The sequence below is a fragment of the Lacerta agilis genome, chromosome 1 (assembly GCF_009819535.1).
Source record: "Lacerta agilis isolate rLacAgi1 chromosome 1, rLacAgi1.pri, whole genome shotgun sequence".
NCBI lineage: Eukaryota > Metazoa > Chordata > Lepidosauria > Squamata > Lacertidae > Lacerta > Lacerta agilis.
The window spans coordinates 104969630-104996703 of NC_046312.1; the positions used below are offsets into that span (position 1 = coordinate 104969630).

Here is a 27074-nt window from a genome sequence, read left to right on the forward strand (position 1 = left end):
GTAATACATTCATTTTGATAACGGCAATCCTGCCCATCATAGATAATTTAATAATAAATTTAATAATTTATTATTAATTTAATATTAATAATAATTGTCTTAGTCATGCTGGCCACATGACCTGGAAGCTGTACGCCGGCTCCCTTGGCCAATAAAGCGAGATGAGCGCCACAACCCCAGAGTCGTCCATGACTGGACCTAATGGTCAGGGGTCCCTTTACCTTTACCTTTATAATGACAATATTTTTAAAACCCTCACATTAGCTGAATAACCAAAAGCAGGAAGCACTATAATGATTGCTTGAATGTATTGTGTTTTTAAAAAATACAACTAATGCACAATGCAGCCATGATGTTTCCCTAATACAAAGCAACATTTCAAATATTTCTTAAAATATCAGCATTTAAAGGGGTTTATTTAATCATTGTCTTCTGTGAAATATATTCAGCAGGGTATACGCGAGGAAGTGGGGAATCATTTGGTTACCCCATTCCCTTGTCTTATTAAAAGTTTCATTCATTTTGTTTTTTGTTCATTATAATTACATTCTGTTCGATACTGATTTAGAATAGCTTATTTCTTTGACTCCCGTGCATTTTCATTAGCCACTAATTCAGTGGGAAATCCATTCAGTCTTCTGCTGTATGTAACTTCACTGATTTTTATCGTATTATTACATTTTAAGAGGGCCTGCCACTTCTTCCAGGCATCAGACCTGCCAAATTTCGGACAGATCAGGGAAAGGGGTCAGTGTTGTAGAGTCAGTTTATCAAACATATAAATCCACAAGCTTCTGACTGTTTTCATTGGGAGACCTCGTTAGTCCCATGTGCCTGGAACTTTCAGGTGCCCTATTGCCCTTTCAAAGAGCAGACTTGCCAAATTTCATGAATGGATTATCCTCTGGAACTCCTTTCTTTGAATTTCCATTCATTTCTAAAATGGAAATGGATGAAATTAACAGAGTCGAATAGACAAACCGTTTTACACCAATGAAACTGATTCAGAACAGTGGCTGCTTGTCATATTGAGAAAGACGTGTATTTATCAGCCTAGTTTTCACTTTCTAATGTCACCAGTATGCAGGGTACTTTTCAGATTCGCAGGAGTCTTCTGCCCCATAGGAGTTTAAAATCGAAAAGGAAGGACAACCCAAGAAAGGAGGTAGATGGAGGTGATAATAAAAATACATTCAGTTCAGTTGCAGATATTTTGTCTTCATTTTAGAAGGGCATGAGAATAAACTTAAGCAGTAAGTACAGCACTAGGACATACAACCAAGCATAGGGGGAGTACAGTGGTACTTTGGGTTACAGACACTTCAGGTTACAGACTCCGCTAACCCAAAAATAGTACCTCGGGTTAAGAACTCTGCTTCAGGATGAGAACAGAAATCGCGCAGCAGCGGGAGGCCCCATTAGCTAAAGTGGTACCTCAGGTTAAGAATGGACCTCCAGAACGAATTAAGTTCTTAACCCAAGGTACCACTGTATGTATCTGATCAATTTTATACATGTTTATTTGTTGTTAAGAAGGAATTTACTAAACTGGAGAGCTTAACCGCTGACAACATGGCCCACGTTGGTTTCAGAACACACATTTAAAGCATGACTGAGTTGCCAAGTTGTGATTATTTTATTACAGGCTATAATACCTGCCTGTAGAAGTTAATTATATGGATGACAGACAGCTGCATAGTCTTACTACACCCTGCTCATTCACTTGTTCAACACTAAAGGATGCAGCTGTAACCAATAACACTGGTGCTTAATTGCTTAAAAGGTATTTATGTAAATAATGCTCCATGGCATCACTAGTGTGGCTCTGCCTTTTTGGAAACACTCCTTGTTTCAATTTGACTTCCCTGGTCTCTTCCTATCCCCACCCTCATTTTTTGTTCCAGACACCCCTTCCCAGCGGGTACAGTTTATTCTCGGAACTGAAGATGACGACGAGGAACACATCCCTCATGACCTCTTCACAGAGCTCGATGAACTTTGCTGGCGCGAAGGAGAAGATGCTGAGTGGAGAGAGACAGCCAGGTGAATCCCCTTTTGGTTTAGCATTTGATGTACAAGGAAGGACACAGTGAAACCTTTCAGAGACACAGAGAAGGCCAAAATGCCTATTATTTAGGTTTAAGCCAAAAATGTTGAATATATACTGAGTGTTGCTAGTTCACATTCCTTTCCTCAGAGCCAGATGTTGACACTATATTTTTTTAGGTCAGATCATGGTTTGTTTGTTTTTTTAGGAGTGGGGGGGGAGAGATAATGTCATGGGCAGAAAATAAATAAGATAAATGCAGTTAGCTAGGATCTTTATTTCTCTGCTGAAAATGTTATAGCTATTTCCAGAGTAAAGCAGAATGCAATCAATTTGATTGCAAAATGGGTTTAAATTGAGATTCGACATAACAGCAAAGTTCAAGATGTAGATATGTTTCCTGTGTGTCTTTTTGTTGAACTTACTTTTCCCCGATTAGATAATGTAACATTAGTGAATGGTTGCTGTTTACTGTAATGAGGAGGCATTGCATAATGCCTTATACAGCACTAATCCTGAAATAATAGGCTTTTGGGGGTAAATCCTAAATCTAACACAGTTCTAGTAAAGCAGGCATTGATCTACCGATAAATCTGGGGAATGGGTACTGAGACATTCCTTACCCCCAGCTTAATAAAGGCACTCTCACTATGCTTTTCTGCTTACATATTTTTCAGCCTAACCTACCTCAAAGGGTTGTTGTGCATCCAAACTCTTGCTCTGATTTCCTTGCAGAAGACTGGAGAAACAAATATACAGCAATAAATAAATGTTTCAGGAGAAAGTTATGCAACTCTTAGGGACCAGAAAACCACAAATAAACTTTATTTCTGTCAGACTTCATGTTAGATTTGCCATGGACCTCACACATAGGAGGTAGACAAAGACAGTATATTCTGGCGTATAAGACTACTTTTTAATCCAGGAAAATCTTCTCAAAAGTTGGGGGTCGTCTTATACGCCGGGTGGAAAATCTGTGGTTGAGTATATCTCAAACTCTATATTTTAACTGGAAAAGTTGGGGGTCGTCTTATACGCCCAGTCGTCTTACACGCCGGAATATACGGTATTTAATAAAAGTTCCATAATAAGATGAACAGCCACATTCTCTGCCAATGAAATGGATGTTTTGTGGAAGACCAGAGACAAATCCAACCAGTGCCACAATTTCAAGTAGTGCTTAACAAGCTTGGCATTGCAGATGTGTTTTCGGAAGGCTCATCCCTACCTGGGAATGCCGTGTTCCTCCGAATGAAAATGGGTCACCATTTCATATGATAGTAAATGGATTTTGCATAGCAGTGTGCCAGGACAATGCAGAACTTAGATGTGGGAAATCTTGGCTCAGCCATGGAGCTTCCAAGCTCCCTTTAGGCAAGTTGCAGTCTCCCAGCCTCAGGGCTGGATTTAGGATTTAGGGGTAATGGGGTCCTTTATATGTCCAGCTGTCCTTTGTCAACAACAAATTGTCACTGTTTTTTGTGTTGAATATATGCTATATGGTAATTTACACATGGACATCACCAGATGGGCAGCATCGAAATAAGATTGATTATATTCTCTGCAGCCAAAGATGGAGAAGCTCTATGCAGTCAGCAAAAACAAGACCTGGAGCTGACTGTGGCTCAGATCATCAGCTTCTTATAGCAAAATTCCAGCTTAAACTGAAGAAAATACGAAAAACCACTAGGCCAGTAAGACACAATCTAAATCAAATCCCTTATGAATACACAGTGGAAGTGAGGAATAGGTTTAAGGATTTAGATTTGGTGGACAGAGTGCCTGAAGAACTATGGATGGAGGCTCGTAACATTATACAGGAGGCAGCAACGAAAACCATCCCAATGAAAAGGAAATGCAAGAAAGCAAAGTGGCTGTCCAATGAGGCCTTACAAATAGATATGTTGATGACACAACCTTGATGGCAGAAAGTGAGGAGGAATTAAAGAATCTTTTAATGAGGGTGAAAGAGGAGAGCGCAAAACATGGTCTGAAGCTCAACATCAAAAAAACTAAGATCATGACCACTGGTCCCATCACCTCCTGGCAAATAGAAGGGGAAGAAATGGAGGCAGTGAGAGATTTCACTTTCTTGGGTTCCATGATCACTGCAGAGGGTGACAGCAGTCATGAAATTAAAAGACACCTGCTTCTTGGGAGAAAAGCAATGACAAACCTAGACAGCATCTTAAAAAGCAGAGACATCACCTTGCCAACAAAGGTCCGTATAGTAGTGATGTATGGAAGTGAAAGCTGGACCATAAAGAAGGCTGATTGCTGAAGAATTGATGCTTTTGAATTATGGTGCTGGAGGAGACTCTTGAGAGTCCCATGGAGTACAAGAGGATCAAATTTATTCATCCTTAAAGAAATCAGTCCTGAGTGCTCACTGGAAGGACACATCCTGAAGTTGAGGCTCCAGTACTTTGGCCACCTCATGGAAGAGATGACTCCCTGGAAAAGACCCTGATGTTGGGAAAGACGGAGGGCACAAGGAGAAGGGGATGACAGAGGATGAGATGGTTGGACAGTGTCCTCGAAGCTACTAACATGAGTTTGGCCAAACTGTGGGAGGCAGTGAAAGATAGGCGTGCCTGGCGTACTCTGGTCCATGGGGTCACGAAGAGTCGGACACGACTGAATGACTGAACAACAACAACAAGATGCCACCAATGTCAGTAAATAAATATTGCCTGATGCAGTCCAGCGCAGTAGACTTTGACCTTACCTGACCTTTAGCCTCGGCATGCAACATAGTTCACCTTTCAGGGTGTTTTTTGTTTGTTAAATCCTATGTGTCCCTCTTTCTTTTCTCTCCGCTGCAGTTTTCATTGGTGCTGTTTTCTCTACTGGATGGCCTTTAAAGGCACAGGAACCCTGTCATTTCCACCCATCTGCTTCCTCTCTAAATGTCTTTGTGTTTGTTCTTAAAAACGGAGAAAAAATCCTAAGCAAAACGCAACACCACTTGTGTGACTCAACTTAGGTCAGGGGGTGGGCCCTGACCCATCAGATGAAGACTATTGATCCAACCAAATGTTCTAGCCAAGTTCTTGCTATTGTAGCTTTTTTGTGGTGTGTGTAAGATTTGCCAAGATCCTGGCTGTTCTGTTACTCAGAAGGATGATGGAGAGTGTGGGTGAACTGGCGGGAGTTCAGTTCCTCTGGGAAGTCAGCAGATATAATGAAAGTAAACACACAAGATACTGAGCGTGTCACTCCACAAGTGGATCACAGGTGTCCAAGACTCAGTTGCTTTGCTGAATATAATCATTTAGTTCACTGCAAAAGTGATACAGCTGAGTTTTAGGAAATTATAACATTTTTAAAAAATACACTACTGGTTAAATATGCAAAGCTCAGCATATTCTTTATATGTTGGCCCTGGGAAGGACAGTATGCTTATTTTAGTTGGGAAACAAATGTTGATACATACTAACTTGTTTGGGATTACCTTTTGGGCTTCATAGCCAATAAAGAGATTTGAAGCTCAGCCACCCAGTCTGGTATTCATCTAGTGCACGTTATCAGTCATCATGCATTTCAAATTTACAAGAACATGGAAGACTATATTAAATAGTTGCAGGCATACAAGGATTGCCGCTAGTGCAATGGGACTTTCCCATTCTCTCTCCATGCACCCCCATGCTGCCCTCAGATCTTTTCCAAAGGGTGGGGGATCCCCCAGAACAGATTTAGTGGGAAGGAAAGGGGGGAAATGTTCCATTGTACAAGGAGGAATCCTCGTGATGGAACCTTAGCCTTGGTGCTGTGTTGGATACAACACACTGAGAATACAGTGGCAGGTTACAGATGCTTCAGGTTACAGACGCTTCAGGTTACAGACTCCGCTAACCCAGAAATTGTACCTCGGGTTAAGAACTTTCCTTCAGGATAAGAACAGAAATTGTGCTCTGGTGGCGCGGCAGCAACGGGAGGCCCCATTAGCTAAAGTGGTGCTTCAGGTTAAGAACAGTTACAGGTTAAGAACGGATCTCCAGAACAGATTAAGTTATTAACCCGAGGTACCACTCTATGTTTTTTCATAATGATGACATAGTGGAGCAGGGAGAGACAATTTGAAGAAGACTTGGGTTCCTACACTCAGTCTTTGCTTCAGGTGTCATATTTCATGGCTCCTCGCCATCCTTCCTAAATTCCTTCTTTTTTCCCCTCTTCTATGTCTGCAATTTTTAGATGCTAAGCCTCCCGGCAGCTCCCTGTGTGTTTTTCTTAATTACTTTTGAACAGCGCTTAATAACTTCAAGAGCATTCTAAATAAAATAGGATGAGGAGCTTGGTCTCCAGTGATGATTAACTGCTGGAAGATATCGATCAGTTCTATAAACAAAGATTTAAATTAAAGAAGGAGGTTTTATAAGGCTGCAAAGATTGTTGGGGAATGCTTGTCTTTTCATGGATGTCCTCTTTGATCTACTTCCCACATTTCAAACATGTTATTATCAAAGACGAAGCAGCGTTTTTTAAATACTTGACTCGCCATAATATAGAAACAAGTTGCTCTGTCATAATCAACAGGTGCTTGCCCCCCAAAATATATCCAACCCTTTGGTTTCTCAGTCCTAAAAAGCAGACAGGAAGATGCTTTGAATTCTCATTCCTGACAGCCAAAATGGATACTCCAAAGATTCATTCTGAATCCATCCATTTCCCTTTTATTGTGGAGATCTTGAGCAGAGGATCCTTTTTCACTAGTTTTATAGAAACACAGGGATAGCATTGAAATGAGGGAAGCTAACCATTATCTCCAGGGTTCAAGCTGTGTGTGTGGGGGGGGGGGTTGACCTGATCCGAACTTAAATCATCATAGTGGGAACCACTTTTCCATCGTCTTGTCCCGTGGACACTCCAGAAATGTCTGTATGTGTAGGGGTGGGGATAGAAGGACCGGGTAGATGACTTGATGGCTACCCAAATGTTTTTATCACTTCACAGAGCAAGATGACATTCATCTATTAATATACATGTTCAGAATTTGGTATTGTATGTGTATCCCAAGCAGAATGAAAAATTTGTTGTTGTTTTTGTTCAGTCATTCAGTCATGTCTGACTCTTCGTGACCCCATGGACCAGAGCACGCCAGGTACCCCTATCCTTCACTGCCTCTCGCAGTTTGGCCAAACTCATGCCAGTCACTTCGAGAACACTGTCCAACCATCTCATCCTCTGTCGTCCCCTTCTCCTTGTGCCCTCCATCATTCCCAACATCAGGGTCTTTTCCAGGGAGTCTTCTCTTCTCATGAGGTGGCCAAAGTATTGGAGCCTCAACTTCAGGATCTGCCCTTCAGCACTCAGGTCTGATTTCTTTAAGGATGGATATGTTTGATCTTCTTGCAGTTCATGGGACTCTCAAGAGTCTCCTCCAGCACCATAATTCAAAAGCATCAATTCTTTGGCGATCAGCCTTCTTTATGGTCCAGCTCTCACTTCCATACATTACTACTGGGAAAACCATAGCTTTAACTATATGGACCTTTGTCGGCAAGGTGATGTCTCTGTTTTTTAAGATGCTGTCTAGGTTTTTTTTTTTTTTTTTAACAGAATTTATTGACATTTTCACAAAATAACACAAACCCAACCCCCACACCTACAAATATCAAAACAAATACAAATACACATAATGTCAGGATTCTTCTTCTTATCTGTATACCTTACTAAAAAAAAAAATTCTAGTTCCAAATCTTGACGTTTGACTTCCCCCGCCTATACACCTTCGGTTTTAAAACAGTTCACTATTTCCTTAACAACTTTTCTCTATAAAGATTAACTTTACTTAAAAAAGAAAAAACACCTTTGTCTTAATCTTTGCATTATAACTTAAAACTTAACCAAATATTCTTACAGCTAAACTTGTTTCTTCTATCATTTATCATGCTGCTTTTCACTTAAATTCAATATCTCCTTACTTATTTAAAATAGACTTGTAATTAACAGACTTCACACTCCGATCTCGGATACCATGGCAGACCATCTATATTATACATTAATTGGTTCAACCCACTCCCCTTCTGTCCATTATCTTCTCCTGTCTTTCACCAGAACCGGATCTCCTATTATATTCTTCTGAATGTCCACAGATCCAGGTTGCACCCACAACAAACCCTGCATCGAGCTCCAAGATGTTCATCCTCTCCATTCTGAGTTTCTCCGTGCCTTTGTACCATACTTCTTCTTCTTGTAGAAATCTTAATTCTGTGTCCCTCGACCCCGAACTGCCACCTCGGAGTCTGGATATTAAAAATCTTTCCGTTCCAGGGCTACTGCCACCCCCTGAAATCGGCCCCTGTTCCACTCGGATTTGCTCAGCCATCTCAAACCATCCTTCCAACACATCTTCCAGCTCTTTGCAAAAGTCTGTTTCCATTGAATAAAACTTTCGAAAAGCCTCCTCTGTGGAAAACAAATTCTTTCCATTTATAATCCCACTCAAGGCTCTTAATTTTCGATCAAGCAGTTCCAATTGAAAGACAGTAAGCTTTTCCTCATCCTCCCAGTCCTTCAGTGCCAACATAAGCGCAAAGTCCAACATCTTCGGGGGGAGGTGGGTATCAAGTTACGTTTCCTGTCTTTTCCTTCCTTTGTCTCAATTTTTTCCTACGCAAGTCCAAATCGCCGCCATTTCTTCCGATGTCGGAGTATAAAGACCAAAACTTCAAACGGAGATATTTTTTCCTCAGTTAACCCCCAAAAGGAGATCTCAACAGACTCAGCTTTCAAATTCAAAATGCTTTCAATTGATTGTTGTAGCAGCAGTCACTTAAAGGGTTAATTTCTTTCACCACCCGAAGGGAGAGAGGCGGGCTGCCTTTCTTCTTAATCCCAGAGCTTTCCCGGAATACAAAGAGTCAGTCAATTACTCACAGCTTCTGGTTTCTTAGCAACTCCTTAATGACAGGTAGAACAGAGACGCTCATCACGGACTTTGCCGCCGCATGTAAACATCCCGGTTGGGGCATGTCCCCTAAAGCCCGGCTCCGTGGTCCCTTCACCCCCACTCCCCCTTTACAGGGGGCGCGGGGGAAGGGTTCGGAGCACAACGGGCACAGCCGGGGAGCCCAGGGCACGGGACGCTCTTCCCGTGCCCCAACCGAAGCCCCGCTATGCGGCTGCAGGGCTCCTAACCCCCGGGATGAACTGGGTGCTTCGCAGCCGAAGCAGCCCACGACCATCCATAATGGCGCCAGCCGCCGGAAGCCAAGATGCTGTCTAGGTTTGTCATTGCTTTCCTCTCAAGAAGCAGGCGTCTTTAAATTTCGTGACTGCTGTCACCATCTGCAGTGATCATGGAGCCCAAGAAAGTAAAATCTCTCACTGCCTCCATTTCTTCCCCTTCTACGTTAAATAATATGCCTACCAATTATATAAGCTTCCCCCCCCCTTAAGCGTTTCAAACATGCCTTCTTGGTCATTCTCATAACCAACTTCCCATATGGTAGGTATCCAGTATCATGAAACTCATAGATCAGATTGGACCAAGAGGTGAGATAAAAGGCCAGGTTTGCACATAATGCTGGGTCATGTTTAATATTAACCAAGGTGTATGAAGCAACAACAGTGTGGCTTGTTCGTGGTTAACAGACAATGGTTAAGTCACGGGGGCTGAGTTTCAATGATCAAATTTAAGATACCATGGCATAGCATTATGCACATACCCTGCTGTGGGGTTGTATCCATTCAGAAAAAAGCGCTTGGATCAATTAGAGATTTTTGAGAAGGAAGTGATCATCACAAAATCCCCGCTTTCTCCTCCTGCGTTTTCATCTCCACTTTGCATGCTGTTATGGAAGGTCTCCCAACCCTCTTGGAGCAGATTTGCGGGTTTGTTTGTGTAGGGGGCTGAAGGGGGAAGCAGCAAAATTTGTCTCCTGCTTCCATTGGTGGAAGCCTCCTCTGAATCAAAGAGGCTTTCATGAAACAACAGGACATAGTTGGATGCAACCCAAAGAGCGGAGCTGTGAAATTGCTATCTATCTATCTATCTATCTATCTATCTATCTAATCTCGCTATTTGTGTTTCTTCTCAATTGCTTCTGCATGACTGACATTTCAGTTCTCAAACAGAAGGAGCTGACTAATCTCTTTTGCTTGCTTAGGTGGTTGAAATTTGAAGAAGATGTTGAAGATGGAGGAGAGCGGTGGAGTAAACCATACGTTGCCACGTTATCGCTTCACAGCTTGTTTGAACTGAGAAGTTGTATCCTCAATGGCACTGTGTTGCTTGACATGAGAGCAAATTCTTTAGAAGAAATTGCAGGTAAGTGTAAAGTTAACACAACAATATAGAGATCGTATGGTACTCTCTCCACCCCCAAAGTAAAACAACACCATCACACCACCCTGCATAAGATGTGATGTTTCTCTATGGGGTGGTAATATATTTCAAACTCCAAATAAATAAAAATCCAAATTCTAACATGAATTTCCCTTCCCCCTGGTGTTTTCTACTTAGCGTGGCACTAATGTCGGTCTTTCCAGTATCATCACTGAGACACAGAGATGTACAAGTTGTGAAAAGGGAAGGTTAAGGGGTGTAGCTGTTGTTGAAGGGAAGATACCATTTTCTTGAAGAACAGAGTGGAGGTTATAATTCAGAACAGTAGCTGAATACTACTTCTCATGTGTAAGTTTCAGCAGGGCCAAAAAGTTAATCATGTTAAATGCAAGTGTGTGTGTGTTGTAAAGATATTTCTGAAGACCTGGTAGGAATATTTTTTTGGGATAATGAAAAAAATCAAAATGTTCAAAACAAGTAGCTCATAGATTATGTTCTTATGTGTGAATATGAGAAAATGGGCGAGGGGGGGGGGAATAGTGAAGAGTTAGTCTGCAACCCAAATCCCAGTAGGAGTTCCTTCTAAGTAGACATAGCAAGGATTGCACTGTTAGTGCCTTAGGCAAGTCTGATGATGATGATGATGATGATGATGATGATGATGATGTAGCATAGGTGATCAGTGACTTAATCTGATTTGTGGCTGCTTAGTCAGAGGAGGCTAATGATCTGCCAAGTCCCAGCTGAAAACCAACTGAATTAGTTGTCCCTTCATTGCACCCAGTATTCCTGGCATGCTCCCAGACTGTGTCCATCCTTCTCCCCAGAAAACTCCCATCACCAGTCCTGCTATATGCCCCCCCCCACCTGGCTGCATGCCTGTTTAGAACTGTTAGAATGCCTCTTGCTTGCCTGGATGGAGATATAAATAGGGGCGCATGTAGGAACCTCTGGCTTTTGTGTGTGTGGTTGGAATACAGCCTGCTGTGCAAAGGTAAGCGTCACATCTGTGACTCTGCCCACTGTCTCCTCTGTTCCCTCTCACCAGTGGTTATGTGGCCCCTGGAAGGTTACTCATGAGTGAATGTGGCCCTGGGACTCAAAAGGGCAGGTGCCAACGAAGGAGCGGGAGTCAATGAAAAGTTTCCGCTCCTCCCCCGCTGCACCCCTCACTTCCCGGAAATTAATTTGGGGTTGGTGGTCAGGAGAACACCTGGAACAGTGTGGGGTGGGTGGGCTGGAGGAGGTGGGGGAACTGCTTTCTCTGGTGGAATGATTCCCTTTGCATAGCAATGAATTCCTCCCAAACATTTCCCTGCCCTTTTCTATACAGGCTGTGCTTTGACATTGTAGATTCTGCTCTTTTGTCTCTCGCTCGCTGCGAATTGAGATTTTAGGAATTACGCCCAATAATTAGTGTGGTTGACGGGGGTGAGATTGGGGTGGGGTGGGGTGCAGAGACAGTGGTTCCTTGCTGCTGTTTCAGGTGTTTCTCCTGATCATTTGTAGCCACACTGTAATTGTTTAAGCATTCAGGAAGCTGCTGCATGCAGCTCAGGATTCACTGTTAGGATTGCTAGCGCTGAGTTCAGAGATCTTCCAGCAGCAGGAGTGAGTCAGACTATATCAGGGTCCTGGCCTCTCTAGATGGCTGCTGGGCAACTGTCACTCAGTATCAGTCAAATAACAATGCTGCTATTTCCCTTAACTTGGCTAAACCTTCTACATTCCAGAAACATCATTTTAAAAGTGTGTAGACCACAATAAAATGTATTAACACACATATTCCTATATATAATATATAACATGCATTTGATTTTTGTAGCCTTAGGCTGCAAACTTATACATACTTACCTGGAATTATATCCAATAGAGCTCAGTGGATCTTGCTTTTGAGTACGTAAGGGAGGGTTATTTGAGCTCATATATCAATCCTGCTTGTATTTTTATTTTATTTTTTTTAAAAAAAATTCTTGCTGCTGCTCTGTTTTCTTCATTCATTTTCCTGTCACTTTGATAAATGTTCTTGGTTCCTTTGCATTTTAAATGTCTGTTGCCTGAAGAGCAGGATGCAAATTTCCAAAATACAACTGAAAATTAAGAAGCAGTCATTTGTGTCAGGAACATACGCTCATCTTAGTGCTTCATAAATAGCTGAGGTTACATCCTGCATTGTGTGTAGGCTTTCGGTAGGTCATATCTGCCTGACATTTCTAATGCTCAGAGTGCCTTTTGTGATTATTTGTGCCATTGAGCAGTCATTCAAGTTCTTTTTAAAAAGATGTTTGTTCTCACTCAGTTTACACTGATGCTAAGCTGCAACTCTAAACCCACTTATCTGGGAGCAAGGCCCATAGATCTCAGAGGGACTTACTTCTGAGTAGGCATGTGGATAATTGTGCTATCAAGTTGTAATTCTGTGCACACTAACTTGGGAGCAAGCCCTGCTGAATTCAGCAGATTTACTTCTGTGTAAACCTGTACAGGATTATCCCGATAGAAATATCGAGATTTTTTTATTGCAATGGATGTATGTCCTACTTTCCTGTTTTTCTCCCATAGCTTCTCTGTCCTCTTTTACAAAGGAACTCCTTTAAACCTTGGATCAGCAACTATTTTTTTACTTCTGAGAAAAAAGTATTCTAGAACTCCCTGCCTATTAATATAAAGCAGGCAGCTTTGCTATATTGTTTGCGATGCTTGCTAGAAACTTTTTTTGTTTATGCAAGCCTTCTCATGTAACTGTGTTACATATATATTTTACAAGTGTTGGTCTTATCTATATTTTGGTATTTTGATTATGTGTGTGGTTTTTAAGGTGCGCTTTTTATCACTGATCTTTAAGTTAATATTTTATGTTTTTACATAAACTGTTTGGAGGGTTTTCACTTTAATTAGGCAATATATGAACCACACTAAATACAACACAACACAACACAACACAACACAACACAACACAACACAACACAATACACTAATTTTATTAGAGAACTGGTTCAAAGATGGTGTGAAGGGTGACAGATCCCACTAAAGTTGGCTGCTCTCGATTCCCATAACTACAGTCAACACTATTTTCATATCACACTTGTTGTTCCTACGTATTGTTATGGTACTTCTCAGGTACCCAGTTTCCTACCTCAAGGTCCCAAATTGCCGATCCCTTCTTTAAACAATGAGAACTCAGTCGTAGTCCGCAGCACTTGACCAGCATACCAGATGTGCCTTCTTGACCTTAAACAGCCATTTCACATTATATCCTCCCGGTTATTTTAGTTCAAATTGGCAGGTGGAAATGTTCTCTTTGATATTTTCATCTACTTCCTTCGGATGCATTCTAAAATTGTCATTTGGTTTGAATGCAGCCAGTGAAATGGCTCTTGGATTTTACAATATGCCATTTTTCTAGCTTGAATCAAACGTGTTTTTTTATTCCACTGTAGCTTACAGGGGTAGATGGGTAAAGTTGTGGGCTGCGTGTTTTCTTTTTGTGTTCTTTTGGGTAAATGTCCAGTCGTATCGCACACATTCAGCCTTATATATCGTTCCAGTGGACGAAATGGGATTTCCCTTTCTTGCTCATTGCTACAGCCTCCCAATCTGCTCTGCAGAGCCCCCTAACCTTCTAGAGGAGAAACAAAATAAAATAAAAAATTCCTTCCAGTAGCACCTTAGAGACCAACTAAGTTTGTTCTTGGTATGAGCTTTCGTGTGCGTGCACACTTCTTCAGATACACTGAAACGGAAGTCACCAGACCCTTAAATATAGTGAGGCAGTGGGGAGAAGGGTGGTGGGAATGGGTGATCAGCTGATAGGTGTGGAAAACCTGTTGACGACTCTTAAAGGCTGCAATTAGTCTTGCAGGGAAAGGCAAGGGGTGAGATGGCTAAAGATAGCTTTGTCATGTATAATGAGATAAGAATCCAATGTCTTTGTTCAGACCAGGTTTCTCCATGGTTTTAAGTTTGGTGATTAGTTGCAATTCAGCCACTTCTCTTTCCAGTCTATTTCTGAAATTCCTTTGTATTAAGACAGCTACTTTGAGATCTTTTATAGAATGTCCTGGGAGATTGAAGTGTTCTCCTACTGGTTGGTCTCTAAGGTGCTACTGGAAGGAATGTTTTATTTTATTTTGTTTTGACTATGGCAGACCAACACGGCTACCTACCTGTAACTTCTAGAGGAGAGGTTTTCAACTTTTTTGAGTTCAAGGCTCCCTTGACCAACTACATTCTTTCTGTAGCTCCCCAGTGGGGAAACGTGCTCCGAGCCTCAGAAGCCCAGTTATGTCACCCCCTCGCCTGCAAAGCCAGCAACCCCTCACCTCTTTTCAAACACCTTTCCTTGTGGAGTGTTCCCTCAGCCTTCCTCTCCTCTCCTCTGCCCTGGCCAGCCCCAGAGGCACTGTTTGCCTGGGGAGCTTGTAGCCAGGGCTGCTGCAACAAACAGCCTCACAAGACTTTGGAAGGCGAGAGGGCATCAGAGGAGGGAGGGAAGGAAAGAGGGACAGAGGCCAGTGTTGCCCACGGCACCCCTGACCATCATTCAAGGCACCCCAGGGTGCCACGGCACACTGGTTGAAAGCCACTGCTCTAGAGCAATTTTACGGAAAGCAGGCTGCAGGGGAAAGGTGGAAAGGGTAAGTCCCATTTGCACAAGCAGTAGCCAGTTGCACAAATGGGGTATCACTCGACGTAATGGACTGCTGGTTGGAAAGTGAAATTTCCTTATAATTCCCATATTTAATTTTGTATCTTTATTAAGGCTTTTATTGTCATTAATTTTTAAATTTAATGTGTGTATTTGTCTTAGTATTGTTTTATATGAGCTTAAAGCTGAAATAAAGTGAAAGTGATTGATTGGGGTATCACAATTGGATGTCACCCTATATTTGCTTTAGCTGAGCTGCTTACATCCTGATTTTCCTTTCTAAAAGCATAAGAAGACCAAGGCAGAATCAAAACATATGTAAAAAAAAAGGCTGTGAAAATGCTTTTAAAAAATAAGTTTTTAAACAATTGTGGAATTTGCCGTTAGCTCACCAGTGCCATCTAGTGTCACATTTGTGTAATGCACTTAAAGCATTATGCAGTAGTACCTCCGGTTACATAACCCTCTATTTACGTAAACTTCGGGATGCGAAAGCAGCAAACCCGGAAGTATTTTACTGGGTTTTGCCACGCGCGCAGAAGCCGTCCTCCGGTTGCAAAAACCTCGGGATCCGGCCGGACCTCGGGAATGGATCTCATCCGCAACTGGAAGTACTACTGTATTTGCAGCTGTATAGCTGAGTCCCAAGCCAATGTTCCTTCTAATTCAGCATCCTGTTCTCACAGGAGCCACTCATTCATTCACCCTTTGGGAATGAAACATTGCTCACATTCATTGATAAGGGACTTTCCATTTCCCCCACTTTTCCTCTGCAACCCACTGTACTACTCCTAAATTTGGTCCTTTGGCAATGGATAGGCTATGGGGGCTGCAGATGGAGGGGGGAGATTGTGAAAATGGTCCTCTCCTATATGTGAATCGAGGACCAATGTAGAATCCATTGTGGTGCATTTTTACTTTTGTTTTCTTCATTGGTGAAATACTCCATCCTACATTCCTGTCGGTATGACACACAGACACTAGGATTTCCATTACATTATGTTTGGAAATGACTTCATGACCATTTTGATATCACACGGCTTACAAGGACACCACAAGCTATTTCTTATCAAAGAAAATAATAATACAGTATAATAATAATAATAATAATAATAACCTTTTAATAAAAAAAACCTTCACCCATAAGCATTGCACATAAAACAGTAAGAAAACAGTAATAACATTCTATAAAATAGAACGGATCACAAATTTTTAAAAGTCTTGCATTTTCAGTTTGTAAGAGTCCTACTTTTGATTTTCCATACCGATGGTCTAAACAAAATGTGCTTCCTCAAACAAACAAACAAACAAACAAATGACTTTTCATGGCAGTCTGATATAAATTGTGTGTGTGTGTGTGTGTGTGTGTGTGTGTATTTGCATAATATAACTGGTAGAATAATATTTCCAGTGAGCACTTCCTTTCCCCCTGGTCCCCAAAATCCTTTGACTCTTCCTTCCTTGCTCTTTTCCACTCATTAACCCATTTTTCATTTTTTGCTAAACAGCTCCCAGGCTGCTGTGCTAGGAACGCCCTGAAATCCAAACCTTTATACAGCTTCTTAGGTTAATTCTGCGTCTCTTAGCAACCTTTTCTTAATATTGGCATGGATACATTCCACTTGTTGTTTGGCCATAAGAAATGTCTACACTTTCGTTTGTTACCTTGCTGAGCATTACTTGAGTCCCACCACATTTTGCTTTTACTAGCAAAGAGTATTTTTTTTTTTTTACCAAGAAGTACGCAGTATGTTCCACCTACACCTTGCTGTCGATGCTGATGTTCCCTGCCCCTTAAAAGCTGCATCCACAGCAGCAAAATGTCCCAGGTCAGCCCTGCGTCCATGCATTTGTTATTTGTTTATTTCATAAAATTTATACACCACTTGATTGCCAACAACAACAACCCAAAGCAGTTCCTACAAACAAAACAGTAAAATCAAGAGAGAGAGAAATACAACCCTGCTTTAAAATGTACAGAAGTTAAAATGCTAAAACAGATGAAAAATTACCTCAACTTTTGAAGCATCTGGGTAGGCTTTGTCTATACAGGAATGTTTTTAGCAGGCACCGAAAAGAGTACAGTGGCAGGGAGTTCCAAAGTGCAGGTGCTGCCACACTAAACAGTTGAGTTCTTATAAATGTGGAATGGGTGGCATCTGCAATAGTGCCCAATTCGATTGTGCTTTGAGTGTGGGATCTGCGTGGGGAAAGCCAGTGCCTTTGTAGGAGTTGGAACCCTGTGCAAGACTTTCCGTCTGCAGAAATCCATATCTTAATCTTGAAGATGATCAAAAGCTTGACTAATCCTGCCTGTTTTTGACACCATAATCGTGTGCCTGTGCACTCTTCTTGGTTCATGATGAGAGCTTACTGGGAGATGTGGGGTTGCAGAGAGAAAGAAAAGCTCACGAGCAAGAGCTCATGACTCAACATTCTTTGTGCCAGAAGTTTTGAGTGGCACAGCTTCTCCTAATGAATATGCTAAAACACTTGCTTCTCAGTTAGCTTGCTTTAGTGAGAAACTTGCTTTTGACTTTTAAGCCTTAATTGCCAGTGGATAGGCTGCCTTCCTCCTCCCAGATCTCTAAAAGCTCAACAGGACAACATCTTAATACTGTCTTTGAGTAGCCTTCATCCTCAGTCTCTCCTCCCTGCTTCCCCACCTTGATTATAGTAAAAAGGTACGGACGACTCTGCGGTTGCGGCGCTCATCTTGCTTTACTGGCCGAGGGAGCTGGCGCACAGTTTCCAGGACATGTGGCCAGCATGACTAAGCCGCTTCTGGCGAACCAGAGCAGCGCACGGAAACGCTGTTTACCTTCCCTCTGGAGTGGTACCTATTTATCTACTAGCACTTTGACGTGCTTTCGAACTGCTAGGTTGGCAGGAGCAGAGACCGAGCAACAGGAGCTCACCCCGTCGCGGGGATTCGAACCGCCGACCTTCTGATCGGCAAGCCCTAGGCTCTGTGGTTTAACCCACAGCTTTATTACTACGGAACTTCCTCTATACACTTGCCCATCACGTTATGCCTTTTACTTACTCATTACTTACAAATATTAACAACCTTCACGCCATCGCAGCAGATGCCAGTGAGGGTTAGAGAACGCAGAATAAAAACAACCGGCCCAATAATAAAACACAATGCATGCAATGCAGCTAAAACAAACAGCAGATTAAACAAGTAATCAGCTCACACAGCTTAGAAAGCTTGGGCAAATAAATCAAGTCTGAAACTGGTCCTTAAATGATAGCAGCATCGGCACCAATCATACCTTGGAAAGGTTGGGGGGGGCACTTGGGAGAAGGTTCTATCCTGTATCACTCACCACAGAGCAAGCTTCTCCCAATGCAGAGAAGAGGCTCCTCTGAAGTTCTGAGGGCATGGGCAGGCTGATGAGGGGAAGAGGCTCCTTCAAGTATTTGGGTTCCAAGCCGATTATCTATCTATTCCTGAATTTTACATGTGCACTAAGTCTGAGATAGATGATATGCAGCCAGCAGGGTGCTCACAGCCCCCTAATGTGTTTCGCTGAGCTCAGATGAGCTCTTGTTAGTAATCTGAGAATTCCTGTTTTAAAAGCTTCTGCTTTAAAAGTGAGAGCGAGCAGATTTTAAACGCTGCAGTGGGTACGCATCTGACCATGACGTTTAAGTACGATTGAGAAATACCCGCTGTGGTCTTGAGTTCCTAGTCCTCATCCCTTCAAAACCCAATAGACCATCTCCCTAAGTGGCACTGAAACTGCTACCGTGTTTCTCTTGTAATATTTATATGGTCACTGATATTGTGGACCAGCAAAGTTCACCCCTGGCCAGTGTACATTCGGATTTCAAGGAAAACTCTGTTGAGCAAGAGATGTTGAAAGCTGCTTCTTCTGTAGCTCATCTGAATATTTGATGGAGATTAGAGGAACGAAGACTCAGTTGCAAAGCAGAGGATGTGGGCATGGTTTAAAATGAGGAGGTGAGAGGGGGGGCACTTATCCTTCCCCAATCCAATTTCCCCCTTGAACTTCCTTCCTGCCTTTGGCTATGATGGAAGAAAAACACATCCAGAATCCCAGAAGCTGGGGGAGGAAGTGATGAGTGATGTGGTGTGCCCTATTTCCTCTCATCACTTCTCTGCTCCAGATCATTCCCTTAATCCCACTGCTTTGCAGCTGTTTGGAGAGCAAAATTCTAAGACCCATGCTATCCAGTGGATGCATAGCTCCACCATCAGAAAAGCCACTTTATGGCATTTCATCAGGGAACAAAATGTTGACAGCAAGTGAGTGTTGCATAACTATGAAGACCAGCTCCCTGGAAACCAGCTGCTCTCACCCAAGCCCAAGCAGTTTCCAGAGGCGTACAAAGACTTTTTATTTGGACTGGTTTTTTTTGTCTCCTGTTAAAATTATTTATGCAGAACTTTATGGCATCACATTCCAAGCCCTAGGAATAGCGAAGGGTGTTGGTGGGAAGGGGTGAAAGGAGAAGAGTTGGAGAATAAATGCACACATCTGTTGCATTGCATGGCAATCTATGAGAAAGCCGAAGGCATGTTCATATTTGGTTACCTGTTAATCTACATATACAACAAACTTTGCTAGGTTCATAAGAATGACAGATTTGGGAGTTAGTCTATCTCACCCAGAAAACATTGTGCTATTATGGGGCAACATAGGTAAAGGTAAAGGGACCCCTGACCATTAGGTCCAGACGTGTCCGACTCTGGTGTTGCGGCGCTCATCTCACGTTAATGGCTGAGGGAGCCGGCGTACAGCTTCCGGGTCATGTGGCCAGCATGACTAAGCCGCTTCTGGCGAACCAGAGCAGCACACGGAAACGCCATTTACCTTCCCACCGGACCAGTTCCTATTCATCTACTTGCACTTTGACATGCTTTCGAACTGCTAGGTGGGCAGGAGCTGGGACCGAACAATGGGAGCTCACCCCATCACAGGGATTCAAACCACCAACCTTCTGATCAGCAAGCCCTAGGCTCTGTGGTTTAACCCACAGCGCCACCCGCATCCCAGGGGGCCGCATACAATGGCCCAAATATTTTGTTGGATTTCTGAACCGGGAATTCTTCAGTGAAGTCCGCTAGTTCTCCTGTTGTTGTTGTTGTTGTTGTTGTTGCTGTTGCTATTTGACTCCTTGTGATCCTAGCTCCTGGTGTCATTAGATCATTTGCCTTTTATATTTTCAGACATGATTCTTGATCAACAAGTAGGCTCAGGACAGCTCAGCGAAGATGTTCGTCACAGGGTGCACGAAGCTCTGCTCAAACAGCACCACCATCAGAATCAGAAGAAGCTAAGCAATAGGATCCCAATAGTCAGGTCCTTTGCTGATATCGGCAAGAAACAGTCTGAGCCTCATTCCATGGACAAAAATGGTAAAGTGTCATGTTATTTCAGTAACAATTACCGGCAGCTCTTGCAAAATATTTGTCAAATGAAACGCATGTATTGCACAACTTCAAACCTGAAAGCGATTGGCACCCCAGCCTTAAACTACTGCCTCTTCCTGTGTCACTGGCACAACATCACTGCAACACCTGTATAACCTATCACATTAGAGAGCATTCTTCTCTATAGTTTTTTTCCCCCTTTCTGCTCATAGCGAGAGCAGGCTGTGGTCCTTTCACTTTGGAAAGCTAACACTACGAGATATGGGAATAGGACTTTCTTGGCAATGTCCCAGGAATTACAGAAGAGTTTCCTGATAGGGCTTGCCAACCTGGTAAGCAGACTGAAAGGCCAACAGGGCAGCTTGTGCAGTCCTTCTGCTTATGCCAGGTGTTCAGGGATGTGCTCTAGTTTAATTAGTTTCTACATTTTCAGTTGAATTAGATTCTGTTTTTACACTAGGTTTCTCCCCCCCCCTTTTTACTGTTGTTTTGGTATATATACTGTAGCCACACATACCTGATAGCTTGCAAATGGATCATACAGTACCTTTATTGATTTCAATTGTAAGCCATTTCATGCTTTGTAAGATGCAGCGGAGAAGGTATTTGCAGTAGAAAGTCAAACAAATGTTTTGTGGTGTTACGCAGGCGTGGCTGCAGTTACGCCATTTCCCAAGCGATAAAGAGTTGGCACATCAAGTCTCTGAGATCAGAAGGGGTGGCATTTTCAGACCAGGGAAAACCTAATTATATTGTCTTCAGGAGACTCTTCAATTAAGAGACTTTGTAAGTAAGTAGGCCCGTCCTTGTGCCATAAGACAAAGCCCTCAGTCAAGCTCCAGGTAAGCTGTTTGAGGATTGCAGCTGAAATGCCTGAAGGTGTAGTCTGCAGACTACTTAAAGCTGATATAGTTATACCTAAGATTCTTTTTGACAGTGGCAACGGTGTGTGAGAGAAGATCAAAACAGGTATATTAATATTCTGTGTTCCATAAGGATACAACAAGCCTTCATAAAGTATGTGATTTGGCTTCAATGCAATTGCAAATTATAACACAAGTCAAGAGATTATTCCACTGATGTTTCAAATTCCTACTCGTTAAGGGTAATTATTTCCAATGTTACAACAAATAATAGTGTTTTTTTTAAAAAAAGATTCTCTGAAATATTAAGCAGATGTAGGAAGTGTTGCAAGTAATGGGCAGGGCAGTCTTGCTAGGGCAGTGTTTTTCAACCACTGTTCCGTGGCACACTAGTGTGCCGCGAGATGTTGCTTGGTGTGCCATGGGAAAAATTGAAAAATTACTTTATATATAGTCAATATAGGCACAGAGTTAATTTTTTTAACATTTTCTAATGGTGGTGTGCCTCGTGATTTTTTTCATGAAACAAGTGTGCCTTTGCCCAAAAAAGGTTGAAAAACACTGTGCTAGGGCACCACGATGGATGAATTCAGACAGCAAAAGCCTGGATCTGGGAGGGCATTTTCCTGGCAGTACTTTCAAAACTTCCAGGAATGTAAAGCACAGATTCTTAGATTGCATTCGGAAGTAGAATCAAATATGACCTTTCTTTAAAGTGAAAGGACTCTGGGCTTCAGTTTATGCTTTTTCCAAAATGCTGAAGCTTGCCATTGTACCATGCTTACATATGATCAACTGCTGATTGCTTAAAACTTACTTATATTGAGGTGCTATGCCTGTCTGAACTATACTATTTTGGACTGCTGGTATGGGGCTTACATGATTCAGTGCTCTTCCATATAAAAAAATTCCTGCACACAGAAAGCTAGAAATAAAGGAGAAGTGTTCTAGTCTAGCTTTTTTTCCTTGATGTGCTTGTTTTTATTTATTTATTTATTTATTTATTTATTTATTTATTTATTTATTAATTATTATTATTATTATTATTATTATTATTATTATTATTATTATTATTATTATTATTATATTGAGGGAATCTTGTGAGCTGCTCCCTGCAATCTGAAGTGCTGCAAGTTTGATACAGTTTGACAGCCTCAGTGAGAATTAGTTAGTCAGATTTATTCCATTTTAGGAAGCAATCATTAAAAAAAAAACTAGTGTAGTTTTCAAAGAACTCGTATAGTTTTGTTTTCAAAGAAGCTAATGTTAGAGACCACGAGATATCCTCAATATATATGATAAGTAGTACATAACTCAGGTTTAGGAGGTGATGTTTCATGATCTCAAGTCTTACTCGTTTTGAGGATCTAAATTTCTTATATTGGTCATCTTTTGTTTATTTTATTTATTTGTAATGTTTTAGCCATTTGGTCTTTCTTTCTTTGGGATTCATATTTTCAATTTTGTATCAGTCACCACAAATAGTAGACTTGCAGTCCAGTCTCCACGAAGTGCTGAGCTAGAACGTATACCAGTGAAAGAAATGGGATTTGTGCTAGGACACAGACTTTAAATGAGCCAAAAGCTTACGAGAATTCATTCCCAGAAACTGTGTTTGATAGTTGATGAATAGCTGAAGTAATAATGTGCCATTCAGCATGTGCAGTGTGGTACCGAGTAACCACGGCCCACCCTATCCACACATTTAGGGTTTTCAGGACGCATTGTGTGGCTCCATCTTCAGCAGATCTCTTCTTAGAACTCAACAGTCACATGTTATCTATCTAGAATATCTGTTTAAGATTGCTCTCCTGCACTCCTTCTATGTTTAAGGCCATTTCATGTTTGCAACATCTGATCAAGTCTGGCATCTCTCCTCTCAATGTAGTGAGTCTTTAGCTGCCCATTTCCCACCCCACCCCCCCTGAACATTCATCCCTTTCTATTTTACTGCTTTTGTTCTTTATAAAAAAATACTTGCAGTTCAGTATCTTGAAATAAAGGTCACGTATCTCTTGATCACCTTCACCTTATAGTGAACCCTTTCTTCTCCCTATGTTCTTGTTTGTGCCCATGAATAACTAACTGTATGTTATCTAAACTCTGCTGTTGTGTCAGTCATCTTCACGTTTCTTTATTTTGGTCTGTCTTTGTTGTATCTGTCTTCTAACAGGCTCATCTCATCTCTCTACCTCCCTCATCTTCTAACCTTTGGGTTCTCTAAGCTCCTTGAAGGTTCAGAGGTAGTGTACTACAAAACTATCTTGCATGAGCTTTAGGCAAATTCAAATGTTCATTCATGTTTTCACATCCGTTTCTTCCAGCATGATGTTTCTCATTGTTAATCTAGTCAATCACTTGATCTTCAGGGTTTCTGCCAGAATGTTATTAATAGCTATTCCAGCTTAGTTGGACTCTTTTTTTTAATACACAAATGAGAGAGACATACAGAGTCTTACCACATTTCTGTTCAGATGGTAGAAATCACTGTTGTGTTGGTATGATTTATTTTTATGTTCTTTATTTTTTTTTAAAAAAAAAACCACACATCAAATTAAATAAATAAATAAATAAGTAAGTAAGTAAGTAAGTAAGCAAGCAAGCAAGCAAGCAAGCAGGGTGGTTTGTACAATAAATCTTGTATCTTAACACTGTATAAACTTGCACCAATTTTATATCAATTGAACTATCATGGTTTCTTCCAAAGGTTCCTGGGCATTTGGCAACCCGGTGCCCTCTGGATGTTTTGGGGTACAGGTCCCACCCATTTGCAACACTGCAATTATGTTGGCTAGGGCCGATGGGAGTTTTTGTTCAAATTATATGGGAGGCCACCAAGTTGTTGAAGACAGCCAGAATGTACCCTCACAGAACTACAGTTCCCAGAGTCCTGGGGGGGGGGGGAGAGAAAGCATGGCTATTAAAGAGTTTAAAGTTCCAATCCCAAACACACTTATTAGGGAGTAAACTCGCATCAATCACAGCGGAGCCTTCTTTTCTAACGAAACATGCATAGCATTGGTCTGCAGGATCTGTAAATAATTTCAGAGGGCTCAACGTATGCCTCTGACAGTGGCCAGCTAGAAGCCCTGTTAACAATGCATAGTTGGATTATCTCAGTTGGTCCACATTGTTTTGAAAACGTTTGGGCTAGTGGGGTAAAATATGTATTGCTTTGTTCCTACAAGCAATTTGGGTTGAGAACATGGTATGGAAAAAAGGCATTTGCCTTTTGAGTCCATGTTTCACATGCCTACAATATGAATGTGATACTCTTAAACACCTCTTTCATTTTTATTATAATCATACAGATAATTGTTAGTATTCTGTAATAACAATTTTTTCCAGCAGGTCAGCTTGTTTCCCCACAGTCTGCACCAGCCAGCATTGAAACAAAAAATGATGTGAGCAGAGAAAACAGCAGCGTTGATTTCAGCAAGGTAAGACTTTTACCGTCTCGAATCTTTGGATGGTAAGGATGTAGTTTAGGTGTGTTCAATAAAGCATGTCTCATCTCAGTGTTATGAGTTGTTGCTGGTCATTGTTTCATACCACACATATTTTACTTAGAATAAAAGGGGGGTGTTTAATAATTTAAAGTAAACTATTTTTTCCCCCTTGAAAATGTTGGGTCATTTCATTCCATGCCACTGTGAAGACATCATGAAACTTTAGAAGAGACTGTTTAGTGTCTGAGTTTGAAGATTTTTCGAGGGCCCGTGAGAAATCTGCAACAAGGGAATGCTCTCAGGCCAGTCGCATCTCTGACAATGGAACAGGGGAAAAGATCAATGATTGTCTCTTGGTCCAAGAGAAAGACTTGGAACCTCTTTCTGCAGCATCGTCCAGATGCATGCATTCCCCCTTCCCATGAGTACTTGCAACCCCAGAAGTAATAGATGATGAAATGAGCCCTACATTTCCAAGAGCTAAAGATCCAGCTAGTCTTGTGGCAGTGGAATCCTGGAGGCTCTTTGGTCAAGGTTCTTGCACTAGACTTCCACTTTCTTCTCACTGGCTGCCCTGTTGTTATTCAGTGGCCTGTAGCTCTGTGGTAGAGCATGTAGCTTTCCACATAGAAGGTCTTAGGTTCAATCCTGGGCATCTCCATGGAGGGCTGGGAAAGACCTCTGTCTCAAATCCTGCACAGCCATTGCAAAGCAGCAAAGACAATAACAATCTAGGTGGACTAATGGCCTAATGGTATAAGGCAGATTCCTATGTTCCTTAAATTCAAAAGTGGCTTCTGCCAGTTCTTTCTTGGGATGAAGCCCCGTCCTTAGTGTGGCTAGGACCAGCTAGCCAATGAAAGGAAGTGGAATCCATCACAATGGGATTCTTTGTTTAGAAACTCCAGTCTGCAGGTCTAAAAAGGTCCACCAGGTCTTGCCATTTGGCTCACCCACCTGCCTCACACCCTGTTGCCAAATGTGGGGCAGGTAAAAGACACCACTGGGTGGAAAAGGAGTGTGCAGGTGCCATCAGTCAGAAGCCCCTGCAGATCTCAGCATTTTACCTCGCAGCTGATCTTTGGGGCTTGCATAGGGCTGCACATAGACTATCATCATGTAAAAGTGGATCACCTGACATCACTGTGACATCAGGTGATTGGCAAGGGATTGTCCACCAAGTGGTGGGAGAGGTAAGGTTCTGGCCCACCAGCTGGATCCAGTTCCCCATTCCTGGTTTAGAGAGCCGCGTTTCCTGGCTGCCCCCAGGACTCCATGGTTCATTATTTCAGTGCTGAAATTTATATGAACACTTGTACTGCCGTACAATCATAGCCCCCACCCCCCCAATTTTTAGTCTTGGCTAAACCCAAGTTCAGGGACGCGGGTGGTGCTGTGGTCTAAACTGCAGAGCTTAGGGCTTGCCAATCAGAAGGTCGGCGGTTCAAATCCCTGCGACGGGGTGAGCTCCCCTTGCTCGGTCCCTGCTCCTGCCAACCTAGCAGTTCGAAAGCACATCAAAGTGCAAGTAGATAAATACGTACTGCTGTCTGTGGACAAACGCCAGCTTCCTAGGCTCATAGAGTGAGATGAGTGCTGCAACCCCAGAGTTGTCTGCGAGTGGACCTAATGTTCAGGGGTCCCTTTACCTTTACCTTTAAACCCAAGTTCAGATGTTGCATTTTCAGAGGCAGGAGTGGCTGTTGAAGCCAGTCCTATGTTGTTAAATTGTGTGTGATGGCGAGGAATGCTCAGTTGTTTTATCTTTGTCCTAATCTGTTACCACTTATGTTGGGGCAATTGTTTTGCCTTTGGTACACAGCTCTGGAGTAAAATGGATTCTGGCTTACATTTGTTTTTGTTTTCTGGTAGATCTGTGCATCAGGCTACAATCTTGATTTCTTTAGCCTGCCTGCCTACAAGCCAGGTGATTGCAAAATCACAGCCAGGTTTTAGACCACATGCTAAATCCTAGCTCCTGCGCCATGCCGTGATATTTTGTTGCTTACTGCAATGAATGCATCACAGCATTGGCTGTTGAAAGAGCACCGGGGGAAAAAAGTGGAGACCTAGTGCTTGCCTGATTGAGAACCCTTGCCATGTCTTTTTGGAGTGGACAGTTTTCACTACAAAGGTGCCCTGGAAGCACATTTGCATGAGATATAGGTTTGACAGCTACAGCCACATTGGTTGGCCTCAGCTGACCATAGCTTGGGTTGAACGCAGACTGGTAGCAGGATATTTTTCCCCAACCATGATTCTCTTCTAAGGGAATTGATGCGAGCAGTGCTTTGAATCAGTTGTTGAATGTGACATCCAGTCAGTGTAACCGAGCCAGAAACTAGTTATGTGCTTGCTCCATCTGGTGCC

General features: G+C 42.2%; 1 protein-coding gene across 7 annotated transcripts in view; it reads left to right on the forward strand.

Moving 5' to 3' along the window:
- SLC4A10 (solute carrier family 4 member 10) overlaps positions 1-27074 on the forward strand; it is a 159925-nt gene that overhangs the window by 75773 nt on the left and 57078 nt on the right. For 5 of the 7 annotated variants that reach the window (XM_033165896.1, XM_033165934.1, XM_033165911.1 and 2 more), the window contains 4 exons: positions 1905-2043; positions 10162-10322; positions 20189-20377; positions 24604-24695. In XM_033165896.1, the coding sequence (XP_033021787.1) occupies positions 1905-2043; positions 10162-10322; positions 20189-20377; positions 24604-24695 (581 nt within the window). The remainder of the gene's footprint in view (positions 1-1904; positions 2044-10161; positions 10323-20188; positions 20378-24603; positions 24696-27074) is intronic. The other 2 variants (XM_033165904.1, XM_033165942.1) reach the window with 1 other exon arrangement.